The 25,933-nt window shown below is 46.7% G+C and overlaps 1 protein-coding gene across 1 annotated transcript in view; it reads right to left on the bottom strand.

The window, feature by feature from the left end:
- Positions 1-25,933, bottom strand: part of TRIO (trio Rho guanine nucleotide exchange factor) — a 409,289-nt gene that overhangs the window by 76,068 nt on the left and 307,288 nt on the right. Inside the window, 2 exon segments of the mRNA XM_037798879.1 lie at positions 8,617-8,860; positions 25,803-25,902. Coding sequence (XP_037654807.1) covers positions 8,617-8,860; positions 25,803-25,902 — 344 coding nt within the window.

The raw sequence follows: 25,933 nt of genomic DNA, 5'->3' as shown, positions 1-25,933 counted from the left end.
GAACAGCTGATTGTACCCATGGATGATTGTATGGTATGTGTATATCTCTCAATAAAGTAAATTTAATTAAAAAAAAAAGAAAGAAAGAAAGAAAAAAGAGTATGTGGGGAGAGCTGATTTGAAACGTCAGTGCCCTGGCATGCCTGGGGGATATTTTCTGATAACAGTGGCGAGCTGGTATTAAGCAAATGTTTAAATACATCAGAATCACAGTGTCATCAACTACACTTATAATGTCACCAAGGCCTTTGAATGCCCTGTAGTTTTTTGGAAAACTTACTAGGTTATTTAAAAGTCAAGAGCAGTTTCAGTCTCTTAAGAGGCAGGAGACTTGGATTCACCTTTGACGAAGACAGTGCCATGATCTGGGAAAGACCATATTTTGGCAGAACAGGTTCCATCCAAATGACCCCCAACATCCCGTGGAAAAGCAGGTGGCACAGATGGGGTTGGTGGCCACGTGGGCGCGCACTGTGGGTCTGCGGCATGAACCCACCTCCCACGGAGCAGGGGCCAAGGACGGGATGTGGACACCTCTGCTCAGCTCAGGGCCCTGGGAGGAAAGGCGAGGATGTGCACCGTCGTATCGGGGTGCTGCTGCCCTGGGAACTGGGAAAGAGCTTCGCGTGGGGGTGAGGGGGTTTCCAGCAGCAGCCCGTAATTTGTGGAGGGGAACTTGGTGTATCCCTGCCTGGGGTGAGCTGTCCCCTGACACGGCCTCAGGTGTCAGGTGTCCCCTGACAGTGCAGATGAGGAGGCACACCTGAGCACTTCTGAGTCACTCCCTCCCAGGGGTGTAAGCCTGTCACCTGGTCTCGACTGTGTGACACAGGGACAGAGGTGACATAAGAGCACAAGGGAGAGCCCTGGCCTCTCCCAGAGCCGGGGGCAGGGGAGGAGCTCCGGCCACCAGCAAACAGGCAGGCTGGGACCAGTCGGACATTTGGCCAGGGAGGAGCAGAGAGGGCCAGGTGAGGGCCACGGGCTCACACACACCCTGACTGGCGTGAATGGAAACACCCTCACTTCATAATCTCACCGGTCATCAATGAGAATCAGCAGAGCGCACGGCCTCCCAGGCTCATTCATTCATTCATTTAAGAAATTACAAGTGATTTGAGGATGAGGAGCCTTTAACATACACAGCATGTCCATCTCTCTGAACTTTGGGTAACGGCGTTGGTGAGTAAATCTATATAAAACATATGTCTTTAAAGTTAACAAACCCCCCACCCTGCCCAACAGAACTCGACAAGTAGGATGACGAATGAACTGGCCCCCATTTGCCCCGTTAACCTCCCTGCTGACAGTTCTCCAGCAGGGGAGCTGCTCCCTGGTTATGGCAGCCACAGGCCCCGGGGCTCCCCATTCAAGACCCCTTCCCCCTTGTGTGCTGCATGGGTGAGCGAGTTCCCAGCTTCCCCTCATCACTCCTGTACTTTGAAAACTGTGTGATGTGTGGCTCCTCTGTCACACTGGTAAGTTTTTCACCCTATCCACAACCATCACTTCGTCTAAAATCTGTTTTCAAGTAAGTACTTTCAGTGGGTTCCTTGCGGCTCCCTGGGGACCGTCATGCTTCCTGGGTGCATCTAACTGGCACTGCCCTTTCCAGTTCCCCTGATGTTGGCCTTGGTGTTGAGATGTTTGTAAACTGGACCAGGAAACTCCACAGACTCACTGGGTAAACTTGCTTTTCCTTTAAGATTTATCATTTCATATTTACTTGGTGAGATAGGGCAGGGACAGCAGGGGAGGGGTAAGTGGGTAGGGAGAGAAATCCTCCTCCGTTCCTCGGTGCCCGGTGCCCCCAGCAGAGTCCGTCTGTCCGTCCATCTGTCCATCCATCCAGTCGATCCTGGTTTTACACTCACATGCACTGGGGACACGCCAGGGAGGAAGAGCAACAAGGAACCTGCCCCCTTGGAGTTATCTGGCGAGGGGGAATGACGGGTAAGCAAAACACCTAAAACTGCTGGCTACTAGGGAATAACTCGGCAGCGTGCTCTGATGGGACCAGCTGGGAGGAAAAGAGACGCAGATGCAGGTGGGTGACCAGGGGAGCTCAGGTACAAAGTCCCCGAGGGGAAGGGACTTGCTTTGCCCCCAGAACTGAAGGAAGGCCAGGGGTGCTGGGGACTCAGTGGGGGAGGGGCGTGTGAGGCCACAAATGAGGCTGATGGGGTGTGCACGTGTGTGCGTGTGTGTAAGTGCACGTGGAAGACACAAGGCCTTGTAGGACACATCAGGCAACTTGGGTTTTAGTCTAGGACCAATGGGAAGTTGTTGGAGAAATGTATAGCAGGGGAGTAGTATGACCAGATTTGCGTTTCAGCTGCAAAGAGAGAGGGCAAGTGAGGTTGGGAGATCAGGGAGATAAGAGGTAATGGTGGAGCTGGACAGAGAGAACACATTTAGAACCTATTATAAAGAAAAAGCCAATAAGAACCAGTGGGCAATGAAGATAGCCTCGCTTGTACTGGATGTGCTTATGAGTGAGCAAGTGGGGGCTGTTTCAGCTTCTGGGGAGACGGCAGGAGAGTCTAGGTTTGAAAAAGCTGGTAAGACAAGTCGAGCTGAGAAGTCAAATATGCAGGTGGAGAGAGGAGGATGGACAAGAAAACCCTGGGAGTCTGGAGGGAGGCAAGGAGGAGGCCGAGGGGTGAACCCAGGGAAAAACCTAGATTTCAGGTAGTTTCTAAAGAAAACTTCCCTCTCCTGATTTTACCTTGGATTAAAGCAAATGAATATCATGCTTTTGTGAAATAGGGTTCCTGGGTCTTTTCTCTAAGGACTGCAGCCAATTTGGTCAAGATGGAGACCAGATTTTGATGGCACCCACTTTTCTTTCCCGTATGTGTTGTGTTCCTCTGGAAAGCATGGAGGGTAGTTTTTTCTTTTGCACTGTTTTCAGTAAAATGCCTTGTGCCAAATTAAAGCCCCTGGGTTTAGAGGCTCAAGTTGCCAGCATGTTTTGGTTCCCTTGTCTCATGAAGAATTCACTGCAAATAAACCGTGTTTTCAACTTCAAAATAAACTGCAGGAACTGAGCTACACATTACCGCAAGTAGAAAAAGGGGAAAAAAAACTTTATAATTAGAAACAACTTTTAAAGAGGTTAAGGCTAATTTTTCTAAGTGGGTGGTTTCTTCTAAATATATCAAAATGCTAGCAAAAAGACCAACTGCCATCTCATTTATTTGTCAGCACAAGGGGAAGGGGGAAGTTCTGAATTGCCCTTTATTCAGAAAGGCCAGGCAAGAAGCATAAAGCTAGAATGTCAGAGCTGGCAAGGAACTTGGAGATGGTCTGTTTCCATCATATCTCAGGCCTAGGGGTTCAGAGTCACCCCAAGCAGAGATGGACTTGCAGCCCGGGTCTCCGGACGTGGCCAGTTCAGCGTACTGTCTCTTCTATGAAGCTGCAACCCAAATGCCAATCTTGGTGCTCAGGTCTTCTCTTTAGGCCCCATTTTAGCAAAAAACAATTCAGTGGAGGCTGAAGGTGACATTCAAATTTGGCGTATTCAAACTGTGCAACCTCCGTGCCACGGAAGAACTGTGGGCAGAGGTGGGGGTCGGCTCGGGCACGCGGCAGCGTTTAGGGGGCCCCGGGCTGGGTTAGCAGATGGGGAGCCGAGTGTGGCTCTGCCCTGACTCCGGGAGGCTGATGACCGATTCTTGCCTGATCCTCAAAAAAAGCTGAGACAGGGAAGACTGATGCCACCAGGTCCTGCAGACCCGCACCCGGGGAGAACAAGCTATGCTGATTTGCCCACTCAATTGTTTACTGATCCTCCTTCAGTTCCTGTTGCCAGTGATCCTGGGCACTGCCCCTTGCCCAGTGCCCCCTGGAGCCTCCTCTCAAACACCATCACACAGGGTGGCCCTGGGTTGTGGAGAAAACTCAGACTGGGGTACCAGAAGGAAAAGGGGACGTTCTGAATCGGCCTCATTCGAAATCAAACTTTTCTGATAAACGCCAGTTTGCTCTCTGTGACCAAAACTAAGTAAACAAATAGATAAAGGTTATGACTTTTACAAGTGGAGACTGTGGGAAGAAAAAATCATTTGGATTTACCGAGAGATTAAAGATGATTACACGACACCGATTTCAGTGGTTAAGTCGACATGTTACCCACGAGGGAACGTCGGTGGTTCTCAGCCTCGGCCATGCCTTGGACTCGCGGGACACAGACAAAATCTCAGAGGCCAGGCCCTGAGCCCCAGAGGTTCTGATAAAATGGTTTATGGTACAAAACATAAACACAAATTAGAGTGCAAGAGCACAAGGATTTGACGACTCCCTGTTCTGTTGTAATGTGCTTGTTGTCTGATTTGTGACTAAGATGCTGGAAGAAAGGAAGAATGGCGGCCAGAGTAAGACAAGAATGAAACGACCTCGAGGCAGCCTGTCTGCAGGGTGCCTGCAGAGCAACCTTCCCAGACAAGCCCTTCCCACAAAACAGAAAGTGGTTTTTAATGGAATGATAGTCACATTTGAGTCTAGATTCAGACACGCAAATATCTCCTCGAAAGTCAAATTGTGCTATTAAATTTCTTGTTTGGTTTAAACACGTTTTATCCCTGTGTGCCAGTTTGAATGTATTGTGTCCCCCAAACGCCATTATCTTTGATGTGATCTTGTGTGGGCAAACGTTATCAGTTTTGATTAGATTTCTTTGAGTGTTTCTTTGGAGATGCGCCCCACCCAGCTGTGGGTGATGACTCTGATTGGATATTTCCGTAGAGGCATGGCCCCACCCATTTAGGGTGGGCCTTGATAAGTGGAGCCATAAAAATGAGCTGAGGGGCAGAGGGAACTCAGTGCAGCTGTGAGTGATGTTTTGGAGAGGAGCTACAGCCAAGAGGGACACTGAAGAAAGCACAGGAGCTACAGATGAGAGACATTTTGAAGATGGCCGTTGGAAGCAGACTCTTGCTCTGGAGAAGCTAAGAGAGGACAGATACCCCAAGTGCAACTAAGAGTGACATTTTTGAGGAACTGCAGCCTAGAGAGGAATGTCCTGGGAGAAAGCCATTTTGAAACCAGAACTTTAGAGCAGACACCAGCCACGTGCCTTCCCAGCTGACAGAGGTTTCCCGGACACCATTGGCCATCCTCCAGTGAAGGTACCCAATTGCTGATGTGTTACCTTGGATACTTTATGGCCTTAAGACTGTAACTGTGTAACCAAATAAACCCCTTTTTATAAAGGCCAATCCATCTCTGGTGTTTTGCATTCCGACAGCATTAGCAAACCAGAACACCTTGTAAGAAACCCTGTCCCATGAACTCCAAGAATTCTCATTGTCCAAGAGACTCTTCCAATTCCATCTGTTCTTTGAAGCCACCAAGTGAAGCAGGGCACAATTCGAGGGAGTACTGAGCCCTTCTGGGCTGAGCTGAGTATTTATGCTCTTAGTCACACTGCAATTCTTAAAATATCTTATAGCTCACCTCCAAATAAATGTGCTTTTTACATTTGAACTCTATGGAAACTCTCAAAACAGATTCCTTCCGACACTTTTTGATAATTCCCTGTGTCTCATTTGACTAGTTGTGTGGTTCCCAAAGTGTGTGCTCAGGAGCCTGGGGTGCCCCAGGAAATCTGGGGAGGCACCATGGGACTCACAGGGGTGTCAGCATCTTATGTTTCCAAGGGAAACACAGCAACATCTATTGGTCAGTGCGTGGCCTAATAGATTATGTTGCCTGGGCTGGGGTGCTGTGAAAAAGCTGTTGAGGCTCTAAGGTATCATGAACTGAGAAAATTCTGGAACCTTTGGCCTACAGATTAGTGGGTGCTCCTTCCTTCCGTCTGGAGGTCAAAGCAGTAAGGTATCAGAGACATATAAGAAACTACCTTTAGACATTAATAGGAAGTGACCAGAGACAAATGCATAATGACAGTTCCTTAATGTTCCTGAGTTTTAAAGTGTATGAAACACAAGATGCCTTGCCTTTATGATACTGCCAAGACGATCTAACGCAACCATGAGATGGACGGTTGTTAGTTTTTGGGAGAGGTGGGGCCATGTCTACCTTGCACGCTGCAAGCCTGGTGTGCTGGATAAGCGACGCCCGTGAATGACAGGTGATGACTGCCTGGCACACACTGACATGGTGAGAGCCAGATCGGCACACGCCACGCCGCCTTCCTGCACAGAGGGTGGGGAGAAAGGGAAGGGATGCTGCGGGCTGCATGGCGGTAGACCACGACCTCCTGCTTCCCAAGGGGCCCGGTGGCCTCTTGCTGCTGGCGTCTGCATTTCATTCTGGACCTTTTCTGCCCAGATTATATGATCTCGGGCTTTGGTCTCATAGGCAGAGACTGTGGTCAGGGCTGCCCAGTTCCCTGGCCTTGAACACGCAGGGGACTCTGTCAAAGAGCCTGAAGGTGGACTTCCCTCCATCCTGATGCTGTCCTGTCACTGCCCAAGTCCTAATACTGCAAGGGAACAGAAAATCTTAAGGGTTTCCCTGCATTAGTGGAGAAAGAAAAGGAGGAAAAGAAGTGAAAAATGGGGAGGGTCCAAAGCCCCTAACCACTAACTGGGTGCTGTTCCAGAACAGGTCTTAGTCATTGAACAAACACCTTCCTGGTAAAGAGAGTGTGAGAAGGTTTACGAGCAGCAGGGAGCGACTTTTAGGTGCTAGAATTTCACAGGATGTCAGAGAGAAAAAAGAACAAATTGTTACTTAAATTAAAAACAGGCTGAAAGCCCAAAGCTCCACAGAAGTTTCCAGCACAAAGCCAGTGTGATAAATACCATGCACAGTTCTTCCCTCTTGCCTAATCTACAATTGTGAACACCAGGAAGTAAGGAACACACCATGGGAGAAGCACACAGACAAAGAAATCTTCCAGAACAAGCGTTATTTCTAGCATACTTCAGTTCACCAGGACTCCTCTGCACAACAGAATTACTTGCAAAAAAAGTTGTACTTTATTTTCAATTGAAATCCAAGGATTTAAATATATTATGCAACTTTAGAAACACCCTGACGATGGGCTGAACGGCAGCACCACACAGATCTGTAGTTGAGCTCAAGGGCCACATTATGTGGAAGCCCAACGCGGCTCTAAGTATACAGACGGCTTCTCCAGAAAGGAAAGCGGATGCTCGGCTTTCAGACACAACCTGAAAACTCTCTACTTTCTCTTTGGATCTCTAGAGAAATAATAGCCTAATACTTCCTGTTTCTTGCTGAGGTCACAGTAAGTTCATATTTAGGCGCTGAGGGATCAGGAAGGCGGTTGGGCCTGTAATTAACGAGGTCACTGTGTCCAGAGCAGCGTCGTGTAGCTCAAGGGAAGACTAACACCTCAGCAGCCAGAGGACGGTCTCCACCATGTGTCGGGACACACAAAGAGAGCACACAGATGAACAATGGGGGAAGCCCTGGAGCGTCCAACACCAACAGAAAAGAAACAGAAAATGGCAGAGTATCCTTCTCTCAGGAAGGGAACACAAACTGCACATACCCCCAATCCGGAAGAATCACCACTTGCCAGTACTGCGGAGAAATGAGACCCTGTATGGGTCAAAGCACATAAACTATCCAATCTGTGCTTTTCTAGAAAATGTGAACCAGTGTTTCTCAGAAGGCCTTAAAGTTTCAGGTTAGTTTTTCACTAAGATGAATGATTAAACCAGCACTGCCCAATGTAAATATTCTTCATAATTTTTCATGTAGTCACATCTTAAAAAGTAAAAATAGGTGAAATTAATTTTAATAACATTTTATTTAACCCACTCCATCAAAAACATTACCATTTCATCGTGTAATGAGCATAAAATCATTACACATCTTTTCTCATACCAAGTCTAACACCCAGTGTGTGTGCCACCCTGTGGACACCTCAGTTCCGACCAGCTACACTCCAGTGCTCGATGTGTGCAGTGGCTGCCGAGTTAGGGACAGCAGGATAAAGAGCCTCTCATGCCACTCGCAGGAACCGGTTACTGAGCCCTCTGGATGCACACGCCATGGCACCCTGCACCAGTGACACCTGCCCCGAGGAGCCACCCAGGAATGCCGAGTGCTGCTTCGCTCCAACCCCGTTACTTCCATTTAAAAGCATCCCCCAAAGCTGCCTCTCTTGTCACAGGGGTCCCAGTCTCCCCCAACTTGGGGAGCCTGTGGAGTTTGGGGTGTCTCCTGGCACTCTACCTCCCACAGTTCAACGCAGGGCCTGCATCGCCATGCAGAAAAACGAGGACCAGCCTAAGTTTCCAGGATTTAACCCTACTTGAGATAATCCGCAAAAAAAAAAGCTGATTAAGAAGCTGCTAACTCTGGCCCCGCCCCCCTTCCGATTTTCCACATCACCCCAAGGGGACGCAGCTTCTCTTTCTTCTCTTTTAATGACTGACAGTGGCCCTCAGAGAGCGGCCCTTCTTCTCTACGCTGAGGCCGGATCTTATCAGCCCGTCGTGGACATGAAGCCATCACCTACTATTTCTGAACAGAAGGCGAGCTCCGCCCCGCTTCAGTGCCCTGGGATTAAAATCCCCAGCGCGCCGCGGCCACGCACCGAAGGCAGGACGGAGGCGCGGGGCGAGGCGGGGGTGCCCGCGGCAGGCGGCCCCGCGTCTCACAGGCACCCACCTTTGTGGTTGAAGATGCCCTCCATCTCCATGCTGCTCCGCGAGTGGGCGATGCACAGCGAGCCGCAGGGGACCAGGCCCTCGGCGGCGGGGCAGCGGTCGGTGGTCCGCACCAGGCACCAGTCGGGCTTGTCGTGCGGCCGCTCCAGGACCTCCACGGTCTGGCCGCGCCGGATGGTGAGCTCGTTGCTGTTGCAGGCCGTGAAGTCGTGGATCACCACGGTCAGCTCGCAGCCGCCGGACAGCTGCGGAGGCAGAGGGACACGTGAGCCACGCCCGCCACCGCGCCCCTCGCGGGCAGGGGTCCCCTGTGCAGGGGGCCGGGGGCTCTGAGGGCCGCCGCTCCCGATTCCCCGTCACATTCTAATGCATGGCTGTTACTTTCCGAGTGTCTCACTCTCAGAGTCAGACACTAATTTTCATAGGAGCTTCCAAACCTCTGTGAACTGGAAACATTTTATCTCCCTTCTGTTTTTAATGTATGGAAAAGGAAAAAGAACTCTGCTTGAAGATTACTTTGTTCAAAATGCACGTTCCCCACTGTTGCCGCACACCATCTCTTTCAAGCACTCAAGGACTGTGATTTGAAAGCACAAGCCAGAGGACCCTTTCCTCTCCAAATGCCCCAGGAGCGCCCACTCCTTCCCGGGGAACATTCCTGACTCACAGCCATCTGGTCTCGGGCCCCTCCAGGGCCTCCTCCCACCACATGGGGTCTGGGCATGGCCCCCCACACCTGCTCCTTCCACCTGAAACGTTCTCCCTTCTCCCCTTGCACTCCATGCGCACTCTCATTTGCTGTCTATTGAAACTCTACTAATTTTTAGGTCCTTTGAATTTGGTGCAACCATAAGTCCCATAAAGACACATATGGACCCCATGACCTCTGCTTGGAAGACAAGTGCAAGGCTGTCTAACTACTCCCTGCTTTGTACGGAGCCAGGGTTCATGCTCTCACTAATGTCTCTCCTACATCGGAAACTGGTGATCAGCTCCTCGTCCCCGGCCCTTCAGTCTCGGCAGCCCAGGTCCGTCCCTCTGTCCCTCCACCCCACCCTGGATGGGTGCTTCATTCCCACATGTGCACCCCGGTCGGCAGGCCCCCATGTCTCTGGGTGTCTGGGGGGCACCTCAGCGCCCCCCACACCTCCAATGCAGGAGACTAGGGCCTAGCTCAGTGTTTCAGCCTAGCCTCCCACAGGTTTTGCTTCCAGTGCTGTCCATCTTGGTAACAGTGTCACTGTAAGTCACCTGAGCTAAACAATCTTGTCTTTTCCACCCTCCAAACACTGCCCTGTGGCCTTCGGAGCATCCTCATCTTCCTTCTCTCCTCCACCCTCCCATGCCAACAGCTCGCTCCGACTGCTGCAAAGGCCTCCCACGTGGCTTCCCTGACTTGATTCCAGGTTCTCCTTCCCAGCCAGCTCTGCACTGCTGTCTGAGGAACCTTTTCGAAACCCGGGTCTGTGCAAGCCCTTCTCCTTTTCAGAAATCTTAGACACAGCTTCCCTGGCACAGGATTCAAGTTCTCCACAATCGGTCCAACCAGCCTTCCCAGGCGTGGCTGCTTCCCCTCACAGGCTTTACAGCCCAAAGTCACCACCTCCCCTTTCCTAGAGGGGTCCTGCGGAGAACCTCCTCCCCCCAAATTATCTGCACCAAGCCCCCCTCAAATCCCTCTGAGGAGTCTCTCCTGTACCGATCATCCCTAGCTGTTTGGTTTTAAACAAATTCTGTCACAATTCTGAAGGGAGCTGTGCCTTATTTCTATGAGTGTGTGTCTTTGTCATGAGAAAGCACAGTGTGTCACTCATCTGTGAACTGTGCATGCACCGTCTGTTAGGGCAAAGATCAGGCCACAGTCGCCGCGGAGCCCCCCAGAACCCAGCACTAGCGGGCACGCGGTTTGTACAAAAACACTGCTGCAAGGCAGAGTTTCTCTCGGCGCCCACCTTGCACACGGCCTGCATTCAGCAACTATTCAAACGCTGGTTGAACTAGAAAAGATAATGTTTGCTTTAAAAAGTGAAAGTCCCGCATTTGAAAGCAGAAAATGAATCATGGCTTTTATTCTCTGACTTCAGGGGCTGACTCTGTCTTGTCCTCAATTTCCAATTTGCAGTAAGTCTTCCACTGTCCCCTCAAGGGTGTCAGCAGAGAAACTGCAAGGACAGAGGAGAGAGCCAGCTGTGGCGAGTGGGGGAGCCAGCTCCGAGGAGGGGGAGGACGGGACGGTCCAGCCAGAGGCCCCCCTGCCCAAACCCACACTGACAGCAGGAGACGGGCCCCCACGGCTCCAGTCCCCAAGCAGTGCCCACGGGCTGCGTGCACAGGCCGGGACTCTGCTGCTAGGCCCTGTCGCGCTCCGTGCGAGTCGTCACCCTCCTGTCCTACCAGCCTGCTTTCCAAGAAAAAGTGGAGCGATTCAGAATAAGAACCAGATGTCCATCAGACAACCACAAAAACAAAACCCTTCCAGAATAGAGCACGACCACGGACTAAGCTATTCTTCTTTTCTAGGCCACAAAGGACGTTTTCCAGAAATGTTCATGCCCCTACTAAAATTTTACACATTTCTTGTGAAAAATCAAAGATGCTAGTGGAAAAAGGTTAAAGGTAGAGGCCAGCCTGAAAGGAATTTTCCTCATAAAATCCCACATCATTAAAATGGTTAATCCCTGAAACAAAAAGGAGGGATGTTGCCTGTTCCTGGGAAACTGTGAGCCGTCGCCAAGCCGCAAAGCAGAGAGCGGCCTGCACAGGCCCCCAGGCCCCCAGGCCCTGCTTCCTCTGGAGTCTTCTGTGCCTCCCTCGAAACACAAGAGTGCGCCCAGCAGAGTGGCCTTCCCAGGACCCCCAGCTGCCAGGCTCTTTGTGAGGCCCTGGACATGCAGGTGCAGAGCGTGCCACCCCGACAGAGCGGCCTTCCCAGGACCCCCAGCTGCCGGGCTCTTAGTGAGGCCCTGGACATGTGGGTGCAGAGCGTGTCACCCTGAGAGAGCGGCCTCCCCAGGGCCACCAGCTGCTGGGCTCTTTATGAGGCCCGGGGCATGTGGGTGCAGAGCGTGTCACCCCCCCCCCCAGCACGGAAAGACCCCCATGGCTGCCCACCCTACTCCCACTCCTGATCCTGGGAAGGGTAACTGCACAACATGCCACCTCGTCACCGGCCCGGGGCCTGCCTTGGCCTTGGGAGTTTTATTAATTTCCAGACGACTCGAAGCACATGACGGGTTTTGCGGATGGGGGAAGGGTGGGAAGGGGAGAATGAAGTAGACTTTATTTCTGGCACTGATATTTTAGCCCCTTGCAGAGTAATCACAAGAATTGGAAACATCTGTGCACTTGACAGAGCCTAAGAAATAAAAATCAGGCCTGTTCTCACAAAGAATCACATATTAAGTTAAAATTCTTTTTCAATGGCTGTAGAGAACTTGTTAACAAAAACCAGTTAACAAAACTTTCGAACAGTGCTAAAATTACCATTGAGAAAAGCCACCATCTATCCTGATCAATGGGCTTTCCTCGGAAGACTCGCCTGCATGTATTTTTAAGGGGAGAAGTAAATGGATGTCTTCTATCCCAGTGCCGTGTCCCGTGGATTTCTGTCTCAGTGTTCACATTTAAATACTTTAAGCTTCTTGTTACAAAACATCTCTTTAAAACCAAATTTGCTAATTAAAAAAAAAAAACCCACACACTTTCATATACAAGACTCATAATAACATTTCTGAGGCAGCAATGTAAAACACAATTGTCTTTAAGAGAATTAAAACTCCTCACGAGAAAAAGTTCAGATAACATATTGTATGTCGATTAGTATGGTTGATGTTTTACTCAATTTCAATGATACCTCTACATCCAGTGATGCAACTTCCTTACTATGTCAAAAGGGTTACCACTTCATTTGTTTACTTAAAAAATTTACTTTTCTCTTCCAACCATATTTTATGAGTTTTTACAATATCTTTTTCACTTACTGCATATGCTTATTGGGCTTCCTACTATGGGGTCCCAACCACATATTTATTTAGGATTATGTATTAAGAAAACTTCATTTTTAATGACTCACATTAACTCTTGTGGAACATTCACATCAGAAGACAGATTTTTACCTTTCAGCTTTTCACCTTCGAAACACAAATTTGGCAACTAAGAAGCATGTTAGTAAAAACGGCCTTAACTGAACCAGGGACCCCTCCCACGACCGCCTCCTCTGAAGACAACACTGAGGTTTTCCAACGTGGCTGCTGGGGACGCAAGGACATCCACAGAATCAAACCAGGGCGCCCTGGCCTGCCTTCTCTCCAGGCTAAAGAGGACATGCTCACTGTGTTCCATACCAAAGAACAAACTTCTCCCCTCTGGCTAGAGACACGCAGGCCTTCAACAACCGCCACACAGAACAGAATGGGAGGTCTTCTGGTTTTATTTCTGTGAAACCACGTGGCTCGTCGCTGTGCCTGACCCCGGTCAAGGAGAGCAGCTAACACTGACCTGTGGCTGGGGGCTTCTCCCCTGGGCCCGTCCCACCTGCCCTGGCACATTGCCGACCCCGGAGCAGCTGAGGCTGCATTGCATTCTGAGAACACACAGCTCTGGACCAACAAAAGCAAACACCAGGTCCGTACTCTGTGCTCTGGATGGTTCTGGCCGAGTTGTGCTGGAGGAGGCGAGGGGAGTGGATTCTAGGGGACCGGCGTGGCAGATGGGGCAGGTCTCGCTGTGCGGGACGCTACTCCAAGAATCCGGCATCAAATGCACTAATGATCAGTTGCAGGTGGGTGTCTGGCCCATTTTCTGAGAACAATTCAAAAGGAAATGGGGAATGTGGCCTAATAAAAGCTGTTTTCCCCTGAGGAACAAAGTGTGTCTGCTATTGTGTGAGGCCCCAACCTACGGCTCAGTCATTTGCAAACCTCACAAAAGGGTCTTGTGGTTTCTTGAAGGTTCCACAGTGAGTAGACCAAAAAACGATACTCGGTTAAAAGGGATTAGGGAGTGCAGATCCATTACCGGCAATGGCTATAAAAGAAGGGCAACATTAGCAGGCAGAACAATTCCCCAGCTGAAGGCTACTGCACCCCAGGGTCTGACCCACGCACACTTCCCTGCTGGCCACTTCGGGGGAGGCATGGGCTGACAGCAGGTGTCTCAGCAACGTAGAAAGCAGGGCCTCTTGGGTGCACAGCAACCCCGAGGTTAATATTTATGTGAGGCCAAGTTCAAAGCGGAAGGGCTGACTGAAATCTGCTTAGTGTTTAAAAGAGTACCACTATGATAGGCTCCTACACACTAGGGGACAGAAAATAAATTCATGAGAAAGATTTTGTCAAAACCAGTTTACGATGCCCAACATTTTATCGAGAAAAGAAATCATGATGCAGTATTCGGGGATATTGATTCTTCACTCTTTGCTAACACTATCGTACACTGGTTTTCTGATATGAAAATAATCCTTGGAAGGCCTTCTTGAGAGTTATACATTTGAGAAGTTAAGTTTAAAAAATATAACTGAACAGGCAAACTTTAAATGGAAAAGGTCAGGAGAATCAGAGAAGACAGCTCATGCTGACTGGATCGCAAGGGCCTGCAGAGGCTGACCTGGAACAGTCGAGTTATCCTTCACTTTAAACATTCTAGAAGGAAAAACACCCTGGATAGGGACTGCAGGCTGCACCACAGCATCTTAATTAGGAGCTCAGTTGGTTGTAAGGCGGAAAAAGAAATGAGAGTTGGGAAGAAGTAGATGGTTGAAAACCATGTGCATTGCTTTAAGTGCACTCACGAGCCCTGGAAAATAAGAAACTCCTCAAGACAATTGGACCCAAAGGAATCTGTTTGCTGCATGTCCTGAGTGACCAGATACTGTGGTTTGGAAGTGTAGGGACCCCAGCAAAGTATGTTCTTACAGCTAATCCATTTCTCGTGGGTGTAGACCTATTGCAAGTAGGACCTTTAGATTTAGTTAATTCAGTTAAGGTGTGGCCCAGGGCGCGTCTTCATCCTCTTACTGGAGTCCTTCCTAAACGTGGGATGACGAGAGAAAAGAGAAAGGGAGGGGGAGAGAGAGAGCATATGCGTCACAAAAGCAAGAAGCTGAAAGCACCGGAACCCGGAAGAGAAGGGAGAGACCAGCAGACGCCACCACGTGCCCGGCCATGTGGCAGAGGAGCCCAGGATCACCGGCAGCTGGTCCTCAGGAAGGAAGCATCGTCTTGATGATGGCTTGTTTTGGACATTTTTGTGGCTTCAAAACTAAGTTTGTAAGCCAACAAATTCCCAGAGTATTTCATGGTATCTGCATTGAGCAGCCTGGCAAACTAAAACACCAGGACCATCTATTACTCAGACAACTGAATTTGAAAACGCCTCTTTTTGCCTTTAATAGAGGGAAGCTGGCTTGAAGAGTGAGTGCCTAACAGTGAGTTGATGAGCTGGCTGGGTCCCTCCCCAGGAAGGACGAGAAACTAGAATAAACCACCAGTCTCAAGTCTGAATCAAAACTAGATCATCTTCAGTAGGAACTTTGATCACATAATGTAAAATGTACATTTAAAAGCACTTTTCAATGCTCTGCTAGCTTTATAAACACATCTGTTACATTTCTAGCTGAACTTCATTATTTTGTTTAACTGCTTTTTCTTAGAACTGAGGCTTTCTACTTTAGTTAGGGGAATTCTGTTTCCCAGATTGGGTAACGAAGGTTATTAAAAGACTACATTCATTTTGTGGTTTTATGAGAGCACTAAAAGAACTTATTTAAAAAATATTACAAAAAGCCATAGTCACTTAGAAAAACAGAAAACACAGACTAGTAAAAAGAAGGAAATTGACATCATGCACAATCCGTCACCCGGAGTGGCAAGGAGAGCAGGGATTTTTGTCTTCTTTGTTCTTAATATTCCCAAGTATCTGTAATCGGGACAGCATGCAGAAGGCGATCAGTGAATCGTCGTGAATGAATGAACTGACCCTGGCAAACATTATGAGGTCATTCCAGCAGTGTGGCCCAAATGCAACCAATTCACTAGGTTAAGATGAGCAGCTAAGTACCCATTCAGGACTTAGAGTTTTGCTGATGACTTGTCAAAATACCCAAGTCCAGGCACCAGAGCTGAGCAGTTTATTCTTAAGAGAGCTTCTAGCTCTTAGTGAACACAACCACGTAGCTCCTAAATCCATGGCAGTCAAGCGTGCCCAAATGAAGGGAGGGTGAGGCCACCCAGAGGGAAACGTGCCATCACGAGTGATGAGGGGGAGCAGCTCGACAGAGAGGGGAGGAACCAACACTGAAAATGAGGGCACCACAACAGAGAGTATTCACTCGTGCTCAGTACATGCCAGGCACCATTCTAAATCCATCACACACACAGGCCCATGAGGTGAGGGCTAAGATTATCCCCGAAGCCTGGCTTGGAGCCCCTCCATGTTCTTGACCATCCACTGTTTGATATGTTACAGACTCTACGTATCTGCTGTGTTACCCCCTGAGCAGAGAAGGGTAACTGATGTCTAGTATGTTCTGTGTGACGAGATAAAAACTATGTACAGCCCTCAGGAAGACTTCCGAATGAAATGGCTTGCTCTCCCGCTTACAAGGACACAAGCCTACATAAGACCCTCGGACACTCAGAGGCCAGCGGTCGAGTGTCCTCTCCTGGGCAAAGGTGCCCTCCTGCTTCCTTCCGGCAGCTTCCTCCAGAGGGGAGAGCGCGGAGCTCAGACTGCTGGGGCACAGGGACTGGAGGCTGAGTAAAGAGCCCAGTGTTCCTAAATCAGCCGGCTGCACGTGTTCTTAAAAGGATGGGTTTCCTTTTCCCAGAACACGAATTAAGACACATTTAAAGATGTGTTGGCATTAACTACTTTCTATTTCACCTCTACTCTGCAATTCATGCAAATCCAACCAATTCCCTGTAGTGTAGAATGTCCCATGACAGAAAAAATTGAGTGACTTTTCAAACTACATAAAATCTGGTGTCCCCAGCAGAGTGCTAAAGGTTCACCAAGAGTAATTTAGACCATTTATGTTTTTAAATATCCGGATACATTATATCCATACTATAAGCTTAGGGGCCATTCACGCCAAGTATCAGTGTCAACTGAATGTTTCATTCATTAATAATAAGAAATGTATTATCTAAGAACCAAGAGTCGCTCACCTGGTCCCCTGCTGGCTCTGGCCAGCTTACTCCCAGATGACTTCTCTTGCCTTGGTGACTTTTCATTCTGGCCTCAAGATGTTTTTTTAAATATGAAAGTATAGCTTTATTCCCATATTTTCTGTTTTACTGATACTATAAATTTTAATTATACAAATAAATCACAGACTAATAAGCACATAGAAGACAAAAGTATTTTGAAATGCTTCCTCAAAATACCGAACAAATTTAGCTCTGTATTCAGTTCTCATGTGAAACAATAAAGTTAGGCTTAGACAGATAATTGAATCCACATTCTCTTTCTGGCTATCGCCTCTACTTCTGCAAAGCCTGGGGTGGTCACCCATCCTGCCTCGGTTTCCTCAACGCCCCGAAGGCTGACTCAGCACTCTCCTCCCTCCCCCAGAGAGGTGTGCTCAGGAAATGTGAGATCAGAACCTGGCAAGGATTTGATTTCTTTGGAACCCAGACTGCATTTTCATAAGATCATTTTATCAGTGTAAGCATCATGAATATCGACACGAATCAGTGCTAAACTCGCTTTTGGCATGTTTTATAAATGATGTCTTCCAAGAAGGAAATGTGCTCGCGGGGCATGTGTTCTGCATCCATGACCAGTGCACGGGCCTGCTGACGGTGCTCCCTGGGAGAAGGGCGTCTCCGCAACAGATGCTTTTCCGAAAACTTCTTTTGCCTCCTCTGAGAATTACTAACAGCCTGGTCAGATAACTCTTTCCTTAAGAATTCTCCAAGAGGCTCAGTCAAAAACCATCTCCCACCCAGTTTCTGAAATGAACCAAATTCCATGATAACAAGTAACTCATAACAGACATCAGAAATTAAGCCCAACAGGCAGAGTATGGTGAAGCAATTTCCCCCGCCAGATCCATCTGCCGGGTCAGCAGAGGCTGATTAAGTTTGAAGTATGTGGGGTGAAAAGAACCTCAAGACACACGAAAAGTCACTGTCCTTGGAGTTAAGGGGGTTTCCTGGATAAGTCTAGTTCAGAGAAACATTGCATTTTATAAGCCAAATCAGGGCAAGCTGTAATGTCTAATTTTGAAAACAGTCTCCTGAATCATCTCTTCACCCTATTATGTTCCCCCAGAGAAGTACAAAAAGGGAGATGGCGGAGAGAGTACCTTCACAAAAGCAGGGACCACACAAATGCGGGTGTGTGTGGTGGTGAGTGCCCACCTTCCTTTTTATAAGGCCTAATGGGTACTTCTCCAAATGCCAAATTTTGACTTATCTTTATTTATTCTCATGCTATTTATTTTCCTCTCAAATGCAGATCCCAAGAACCAAAGATGATAATTCACTGCAGTTCTATTGCGCTTTTGAGCTATTGTAACCTATGATCACGGTGAGAACTACTAGAGGAAATGTATGTCATGTCATTAAAAAAAAAAAAGTTTTGGAGTGTCATTTCTTCAGGATGGTTAAGATTTATGAGACTGTTAAATACTGCTTAGCGAGAAGCTGTTTCATAAGCTTCATCTCACAAGATTCAGGAATCGCCAAGCCCAGGTGGATGAAGCAATGGCTGAACTCGCAGAAAGGACCCTTTAGGGATTTCTCAGCTAAGACTAAAGTTTAGAAATAACACTTTAGATGAGCTAAACAGAAACCAGTGAATTGTCTCCACAACTATAATATTTACTATGCAGTTCTTTTAAAGTTCTCATGTCCCAGTAGACTCCCAGGGTAAAATGATAAATTTCAGCAAATTTAAACTTTTCTGATAGTGATTTATTCTTCCTCTTTCATTGGGTATAAATAGAATTTTCTGCCTGTTTATAGCAACAGCCCCTGGTATAAGGCCTTATGTTTCTAAAGAAGCTGTGCACGGCTCAACTCCAAGTTCACATAAGCCCTATTACGCTATAACAGATCTGAAGTAGCACTGATTTCACTAACCCTAAGTCCGGGATAACAACAGCTGTATTTCTGTGGCAACACGGCTCTGAATGTCATGGCAATTTGGCCACGGCCACACGTCTCAGGGGCCGGAGCTGCACTGAGGGGTCAGGAGGCTGTGGGGGGAGACGGTGGAGAAGAAGCTCCAGGAATCAGTTTCTCACCAGAACAACTGTTAAACAGGCAGGAACTGCGGGATGCAACTATTTGGAAATTCTGGAGTCCAGCAGAACACGGTGCAGCATCCAGGGAAGAGTGGGAAGAAGAGGCTGGTGAATTACGGAGAGTCCCAGTAAACGGCTCTCTGCACGTGGTGGCTACTGGCACTGAGCTCCATTCGCACAGCAGGCAGCGGTGGGGTCTGGCCTGGGGCGTAACTCACTGGAGCCAGAAAGGACACTGAAATTCACTTCCCTGAGAGACTCGGGGTGGGCACGGGCTGGGGGCTGGCCACTGCTGCTGAGTAGCTGCTCTGGATCGCAGGGCTCCTGGCTCTGAGGGTGGCCACTGCTCCAGCCCTCCTCGGACGAGGGCAGTGGGGCAGACATAAGGTGCTTCCTAGAGCTGCGGAGGACGGTGAGAGGGCTGCACTGGCTGGGCGGGGGCTGAGTCAAGAAAATGCAGTTGTGGGGAGCCGTGGAAGAAGCCCCAGGTACCCTCCCTGGCGCCTCTTTCACCCCCTCTCCAGTGTTCCTTTTGTGGGTCCCTGGTCTTGTTCTGCCCCAAAAGACTGACTTGGGAAACTTCTCCCCAGCCTGCCCCACCTCCCAGGCAAAAGCAGCTTGAAACAATGAAAGCAGTCTAAGAAACAACTGAGGCGGATGGCTTGGGGCAAAGGATCACCTGCTGTAAGTCTGGCAGTACAACACCCAGGAGAGGGAGAGCTACCTCCTGGGAAGTAGAGGGGGCACTCAAACTCCTGTAAACAGGGGAACATCTAAGGCCACAAGTGCATCAGCTGGTTACAAATTCAAGAAACAGACTTCTTAGGGAATGAATCCCAGAGTTAACATTTTAAAATATTAAAGGGCACCACAGGCAATAAAAAAACATCATAAGACAGAGGAAGGAACAGGAAATGACAGCCCATCCAAAGGAAGAGGATAAAAATCCAGAAAACACCAACAAAGAAGACCAGACTACAGACATATTAGACAAAGACTTTCAAAAAATGATCTTCATTATGCTCAAGGAGACAACGGAAAATACAGGAAACTTAAAAAATATCAGAAAAACAATGAATGAACAATATGAGAATCTCGATAAAGAAACAGAAATTTTAAAAAGGAACCAAACAGAACTGGAGCTGAAGATCATAGTAACTGAAATGAAAAATTCCCAGGAGGGTTTCAGGGCAGATTGGAGTTGGCATAAGAAAGAATCAGCGAACTCGAAGATAGGATAATTGAAATGAGTCAGGCTGACGAGCAAAAAGAAAAGAGAATTATAAAAAGGAAAAATAGCCTAAGACCTCTGGGACACCATCAACGTACCAAAATATGCCTTTTGGGACTCCCAGAAGGAGAAGAAAAAGAGAAAAGGAGCAGAAAGAATGGTCAAAGAAATGACAGAGAACATCCCAAACTTAGCAAAAGATGTAAATATGCACATCCAAGAAGCTCAGAGGACACCAAACAGGATAAACATGGAGAAAAATATACCCTTGTCATACACGGATTACACCATCAGATGCAAAGGACAAGGAGAGAGCTCTGAAAGCTGCAAGAGAAAAGCAATGTGTTATGTTCAAGAGAGTTCCAATGAGACTGAATGACGATTTCTCTTCAGAAACCATGGAGGCAAGAAGGCACTGGGTGAAAATACTTAAAGTGCTGAAAGAAAAAAACTGCCAGTCAAGAATTTTATACCCACAGAGACATTCTTTCAGAAATGAGGGAAAGGTTAAGACATTCCCAGATAAGCATTAGCTGAAGGAGTTCATCACCACTAGACCTGTCCTACAAGCACTGCTAAAGGGAGTGCTTCATAAGGAAAGGACAGTGGGACAAAGTGGCATAAAGAAATAAAGACCTCTGGTAAAGGTAACCAATTGGGTAATTATAAATGCCAGTACTTCTGTACGGTATATTTTGTTACGTAACTCAACTTCATACTTCCCACAGGTGCTAAAATGCAAATGCATACAAAGGCAATGATATAGTGAGGTCATCAACATGGCGACATAAGAGATCCCTAGAAAAGTTTCCCCCAAGAACCAACTAATAAAAGGACAAATCCCACATGCTTACATCTCAGGAGGACAACAGAGACTGAAGGACTCCACAAGTTCTGAATCAAAGAAAAAGAGAAAGAATCGATAGGATCAGACGGGAGAATCCCCCCAACCCCGGACCTGCCAGTCTGGACTCCTCCCCCTCACTGGGTCCCCTGCAGCTTGGGGATCGCACAGGGCAGCAGGCCCAGGCCCGCCTGCTGGGGATGCAGACTATATATAGAGCTCCTCACAGCAAGTTAGAACCCCACACATACCCAGGCACAGGGACCGAATCCCCAGAGACCCAGGGCTGAACATAGCCTCCGAGGAGTGCTGCATGCCAAAGGGTTCCCGGGGGGAAAAAAAAGGGAAACCATGAGAACTGTTGGCAAGAGGTGCGCACAGTCAGTCTCTGCTCGCTGGACACCTAAACACAAAGCGGACCACTCTGGACTGACCCCGTCTGGATCCTAGGCGGGATACCCTAACAGGGAAGAAACTGGAGGCAGAAAAGATTCACAGAAACAAAAAAGGGGGGGAAATTAAACTGCTAAGGCGGATGGTCCCATAACTGAAAAGTGTAAGGAAAAGGAGGCACTGAGTGAGGGAGAGAAATCATAGGAGTTGGGGAGAAAACTCTGCACAAAACAAACAGAACAGATCAAGATTTCTGGAGAAGAGGAAAGGAAACTTTCTCCTGGAGGTGAAACAATTGCACAAAAAGTACAATCTTAAAAACTGTATTGCAGATTCCTATTTTGAACAGTATGATAAATGAACTAAACTAACAGACATATACAGAATGTTGCACCCCTAACGGCAGGATACACATTCTTCTCAATTGCAGAGGGATCACTCTCCAGGATAGAGCACATCTTGGGTCACAAAACACATCTCAACAAATTTAAAAAGACTGAAATTATAAGCATCTTCTCAGACCATAATGAAATGAAGGTGGAAATCATACCAGGCAGAGAACTGGAAAATTCACAAATATATGGAAGTTAAATAACAAACTCTTAAACAATCAGTAGGTCAAAGAAGAAATTACAAGGGAAATCAGTAAGTATCTTGAGATGAACAAAAATGAGAACAAAACATATCAAAACTTATGGGATGCAGTGAAGGTGGTGCTGAAAGGAAAATTACAGCCCTAAATGCTTAGATTAAATAAAGAAGAGGTAAAATCAAAGACCTAAATGCACACCTGAAGGAAGTAGAAAAAGAACAGCAAACTAAATACAAAGCAAGCAGAAGGAAAGCGGTAACAAAGATTAGAGCAGAAATAAATGAAATTGAGAACATGAAAACAATAGAGGGAATCAACAAAACCAAAATTTTCTTCTTTGAAAAGATCAATACAATTGACAAACCCTTAGCTGGGGTGACAAAGAAAAAAAGAAGATGCAAATAAATAATATCACAAATGGGAGGAGGGGATATTACTACAGATTCCACAGAAATAAAAAGGGCCAACTGGTTTTCAATAAGAGGGCAAAGACCACTCAATTGGGAAAGAATAGTTTCTTCAAAATATGGATGCTGGGAAAACTGGTGGATCCCTATCTCAGACTAAAACTCAACTCAAAATGGATCAAAGACTTTAACATAAGAGCCAGAACTATCAACCCCCTAGAAGAAAACATAGGAAAACATCTTCAGGGCCTTGTGTTAGGCAATGTTTCCATGGACTTTACGTTCAAAGCACAAGCAACCAATGAAAAAAACAAATAAATGGGACATCATCAAAAAACTTTTGTGCCTCAAAGGAGTTTATCATGAAAGTAAAATGACAACGTACAAAAGAGAGAAAATATTTGGAAACCACATATCCAATTTTAATATCCAGAAAATTTAAAGAAATGCTTCAACTCAAGAATAAAAAGACAAACAACCCAATTAAAAATGGTCAAAAAACTTGAAAAGACATTTCTCCAAAGATATACAGATGGCCAATAAGAATATGAAAAGATGGTCAACATCATTAGCCATCAGGGAAATGCAAATCAAAATCACTATGAGATACCATTTCACACCCACCAGAATGGCCACTTTTTAAAAAATAGAAAATGACAAGTGTTGGAGTGGACGTGGAGAAACAGGAACACTTGTTCATTGCTGGTGGCAATATAAAATGGCACACTCACCGTGGAAGACAGTTTGGCAGTGCCTCAGAATGTTAGGTATAGAATTACCATATATAACCCTGCAATCCCACATCCAGGTATATATCGAAAAGAACTGAAAGCAGAGACCTGAACAGACATTTGGACACTGATGTTCACAGTGGCTTTATTCACAATTGCCCAAAGATGGAAACAACCTGAGTGTCCATCAGCTGATGAATGGATAAACAAAACGTGGTATATACACATAATGGAATATTATTCAGCTGTAAAAAGAATGAAGTTCATCATGGATGAACCTTGAAGATATCATGTTGACTGAAATAAGCCAGGTACAAAAGGACAAATATTCTGTGACCTCACTAATATGAAATAATTAGAATAAGCAAATTCACAGAGTCAGAATCTAGAATATACGTTACCGGGGATGGGGTGGGGGTAGGGAATAGGGAGTTAAGGCTTAACATGTACAATTTCTATTTGGGATAATGGGCAAGTTTTGGTAATGGATGGTGGTGGTGAAGCACAACATTGTGAATAAATAAACAGCACTGATTATATATTTGACTGTAGTTAAAAGGGGAAATGTTAATTTGTATAAATGTTACTAGAATAAAAACAAACCAACAAACAAACCATGAAACTGCACAAAACAGTGAGTCCTAAGTTAAACCGTGGACTATAGTTAATACACAAGTATAAAAACCTGCTTTCATCAATCGTAACAAATATATTGCACTAATGCAAGGTATTAATAGTGGGGTAGTACACACAAACCCTGTATTTTATGCACAGCTGTTCTGTAAACCCGCAACTTCTCTAATTAAAAAAAAGAAAGAAAGAAAAAGAGAAAAGAGGAGATGGGGGCACTAGCAAACGGATTTTCTCCCTAGCCTAAGGCCCCCATGACACAGGGCTGCCCTATCGCCCAGTGGTGAGCGTGAGGCTACAGTGCCCCCTACTGGACAGAGGGGCATTCCCAGACTCCCACTGCCCCCCAGTTACAGAGAAACTACCTGAAGAAACTAAGTCACCCTTTCTTCTTTGACCAACCTCTAAAAAAGTCTTAACCCATTTTTAAAACTCTGTACTGTTACATTTATCTCTTTGGCAATACCATTCAAATAACTTATTTTTTTTTAAATAATCTTTTAAACTCATTCTAGGGTAAATCCAGACTGGATCAGTCTTGTAAACTGACTTTGGGGCTGACTGACCTACGGCTGGAGCGGTGGCTCTCAAGGACAGGCTGTGAAACGGTCTGATTAAAGGGGGCCACTTCCCTTCAGGCTTGACCAACTATGATTTCTGACTTTTCTTTCAGGTGGAAGTCTGATGTAACCTGATTATGTGGATAACTCAATCAACTCAATTACCTTTTCTTTCCAAAAGAAAATAATCAGCATTATTGTAATGAAATGTTCCCAAGTTCAAACCTTCTTTTCTTAACCAAATGGCCATGAGGTGGAGCCGCTGGGAGAAATGCTATTTGGCAGCAAATCCTTGAACTTGTCATTTATCTTTTCCTCAGTATTACTATTAACAAGAACCAGTTAGTGAATGCTATTACACTGGGTCCTGAACAACAAAAACATGTGACATTATTTTTATTCTACTGTCTTGTTAATCTAAGCATTCTAGGTTCTAGTATTCAGGAATTTAGGATTTAGTGATCTTGAAAAGTAGAGTGAGAAGAAATAATTACTCAATGTAGAAGGATCGGAAAATGAAATCACTATAGCAGAGCAATATTTTTAAATGCACTTCTTACTGGAAACTACAACATTAAGTTATTTAAGTTTTCTGCAAAACCAAGTGGAAAGAAGACCAAAGTCTGGGACTTATAAGACTTGCCATCTGAAATAACTCCCAAATATTAGACTTCATCTTCTGACAGTAAAAATTTCCAAATGACAGTGAGGTTGGGAAATTTTTCCTTCCAATCAATGAGCGGCCTGTGGAATTGCCGTGCAAAGAACAGACTTCCTTATCTCACATGATCAGGTCTGAAATCTCATGTAAGAACATACAGCTCGCCTCAGAGTGAGAAACTCAGGAATTCTAAATAAACACTGATGAACACTTTGTTTTTTAAAAAGAATTTGGTCTAGCATCCTATAAATAGAACAGGTACTCATCTGAGTAGAAACAGAAGATTTAATTGAGATAAATGTTCCCCCATCAGTTGTTACAGGGGACTCATTTCAGTTCATCATGTAAACCCAGGATTCCAAACTCTATTGTTGATTTATTTTGTAGGATTTTCGGATTCTATGAAGTCAGAATCATGGGATACAGAGGACCTTTCTGTAGAAGGTGCACAAATACATACAAACATGCTTTGATGAAGGTCAGATGGGCCCCCTCCCAGTGACTATTGCAGTGGCAGGCCTACTTTTGCAAACTGGGGTTCTGCGTACAATTTGATAAAAAATAATCAGTTCTTCAGAATAGTAATATAAAAAAGCTTAATGCACACAGCCCCAGGACACCCTGAGAGCAAACCCACGTGGCAGCCTCGGTGAGGGCAGAGCTGGCAGAGTCCAGTGGTTCTGCCTGAACCCTCAGGGTCAAGTCCTCCTAACTTGCCGTCCCACGCCTGGGCCTCTGCTATGGGGTTCTGGCACTACTCCTTGGCCCACCATGACTGTTTGTTAATGTTCACAACTAACAGCCGTTTATACACAGAAAGCGGTAGCCTCACATCAGGCTGGAGACCAGCTACGCTCACCTCCCCGGGGAAGGGGCCGCCGCAGCTCACCTTGTCACTGTCCAGTGTGTTCTGAGAGGTCCGCGAGGCGATTGAAATGGTGTCCGGCTGGCTGCTGCCGTCACCTTGGCTGTCCAGATCTTCTCCATCCCTGGAGACACAAAGAAACTTTTAATTTCTGG

Source organism: Choloepus didactylus, chromosome 11 (assembly GCF_015220235.1).
Source record: "Choloepus didactylus isolate mChoDid1 chromosome 11, mChoDid1.pri, whole genome shotgun sequence".
NCBI classification, from domain to species: domain Eukaryota; kingdom Metazoa; phylum Chordata; class Mammalia; order Pilosa; family Megalonychidae; genus Choloepus; species Choloepus didactylus.
Note: the sequence above shows the minus strand (reverse complement) of the source record. Positions and strands in the feature narration are given on the sequence as shown.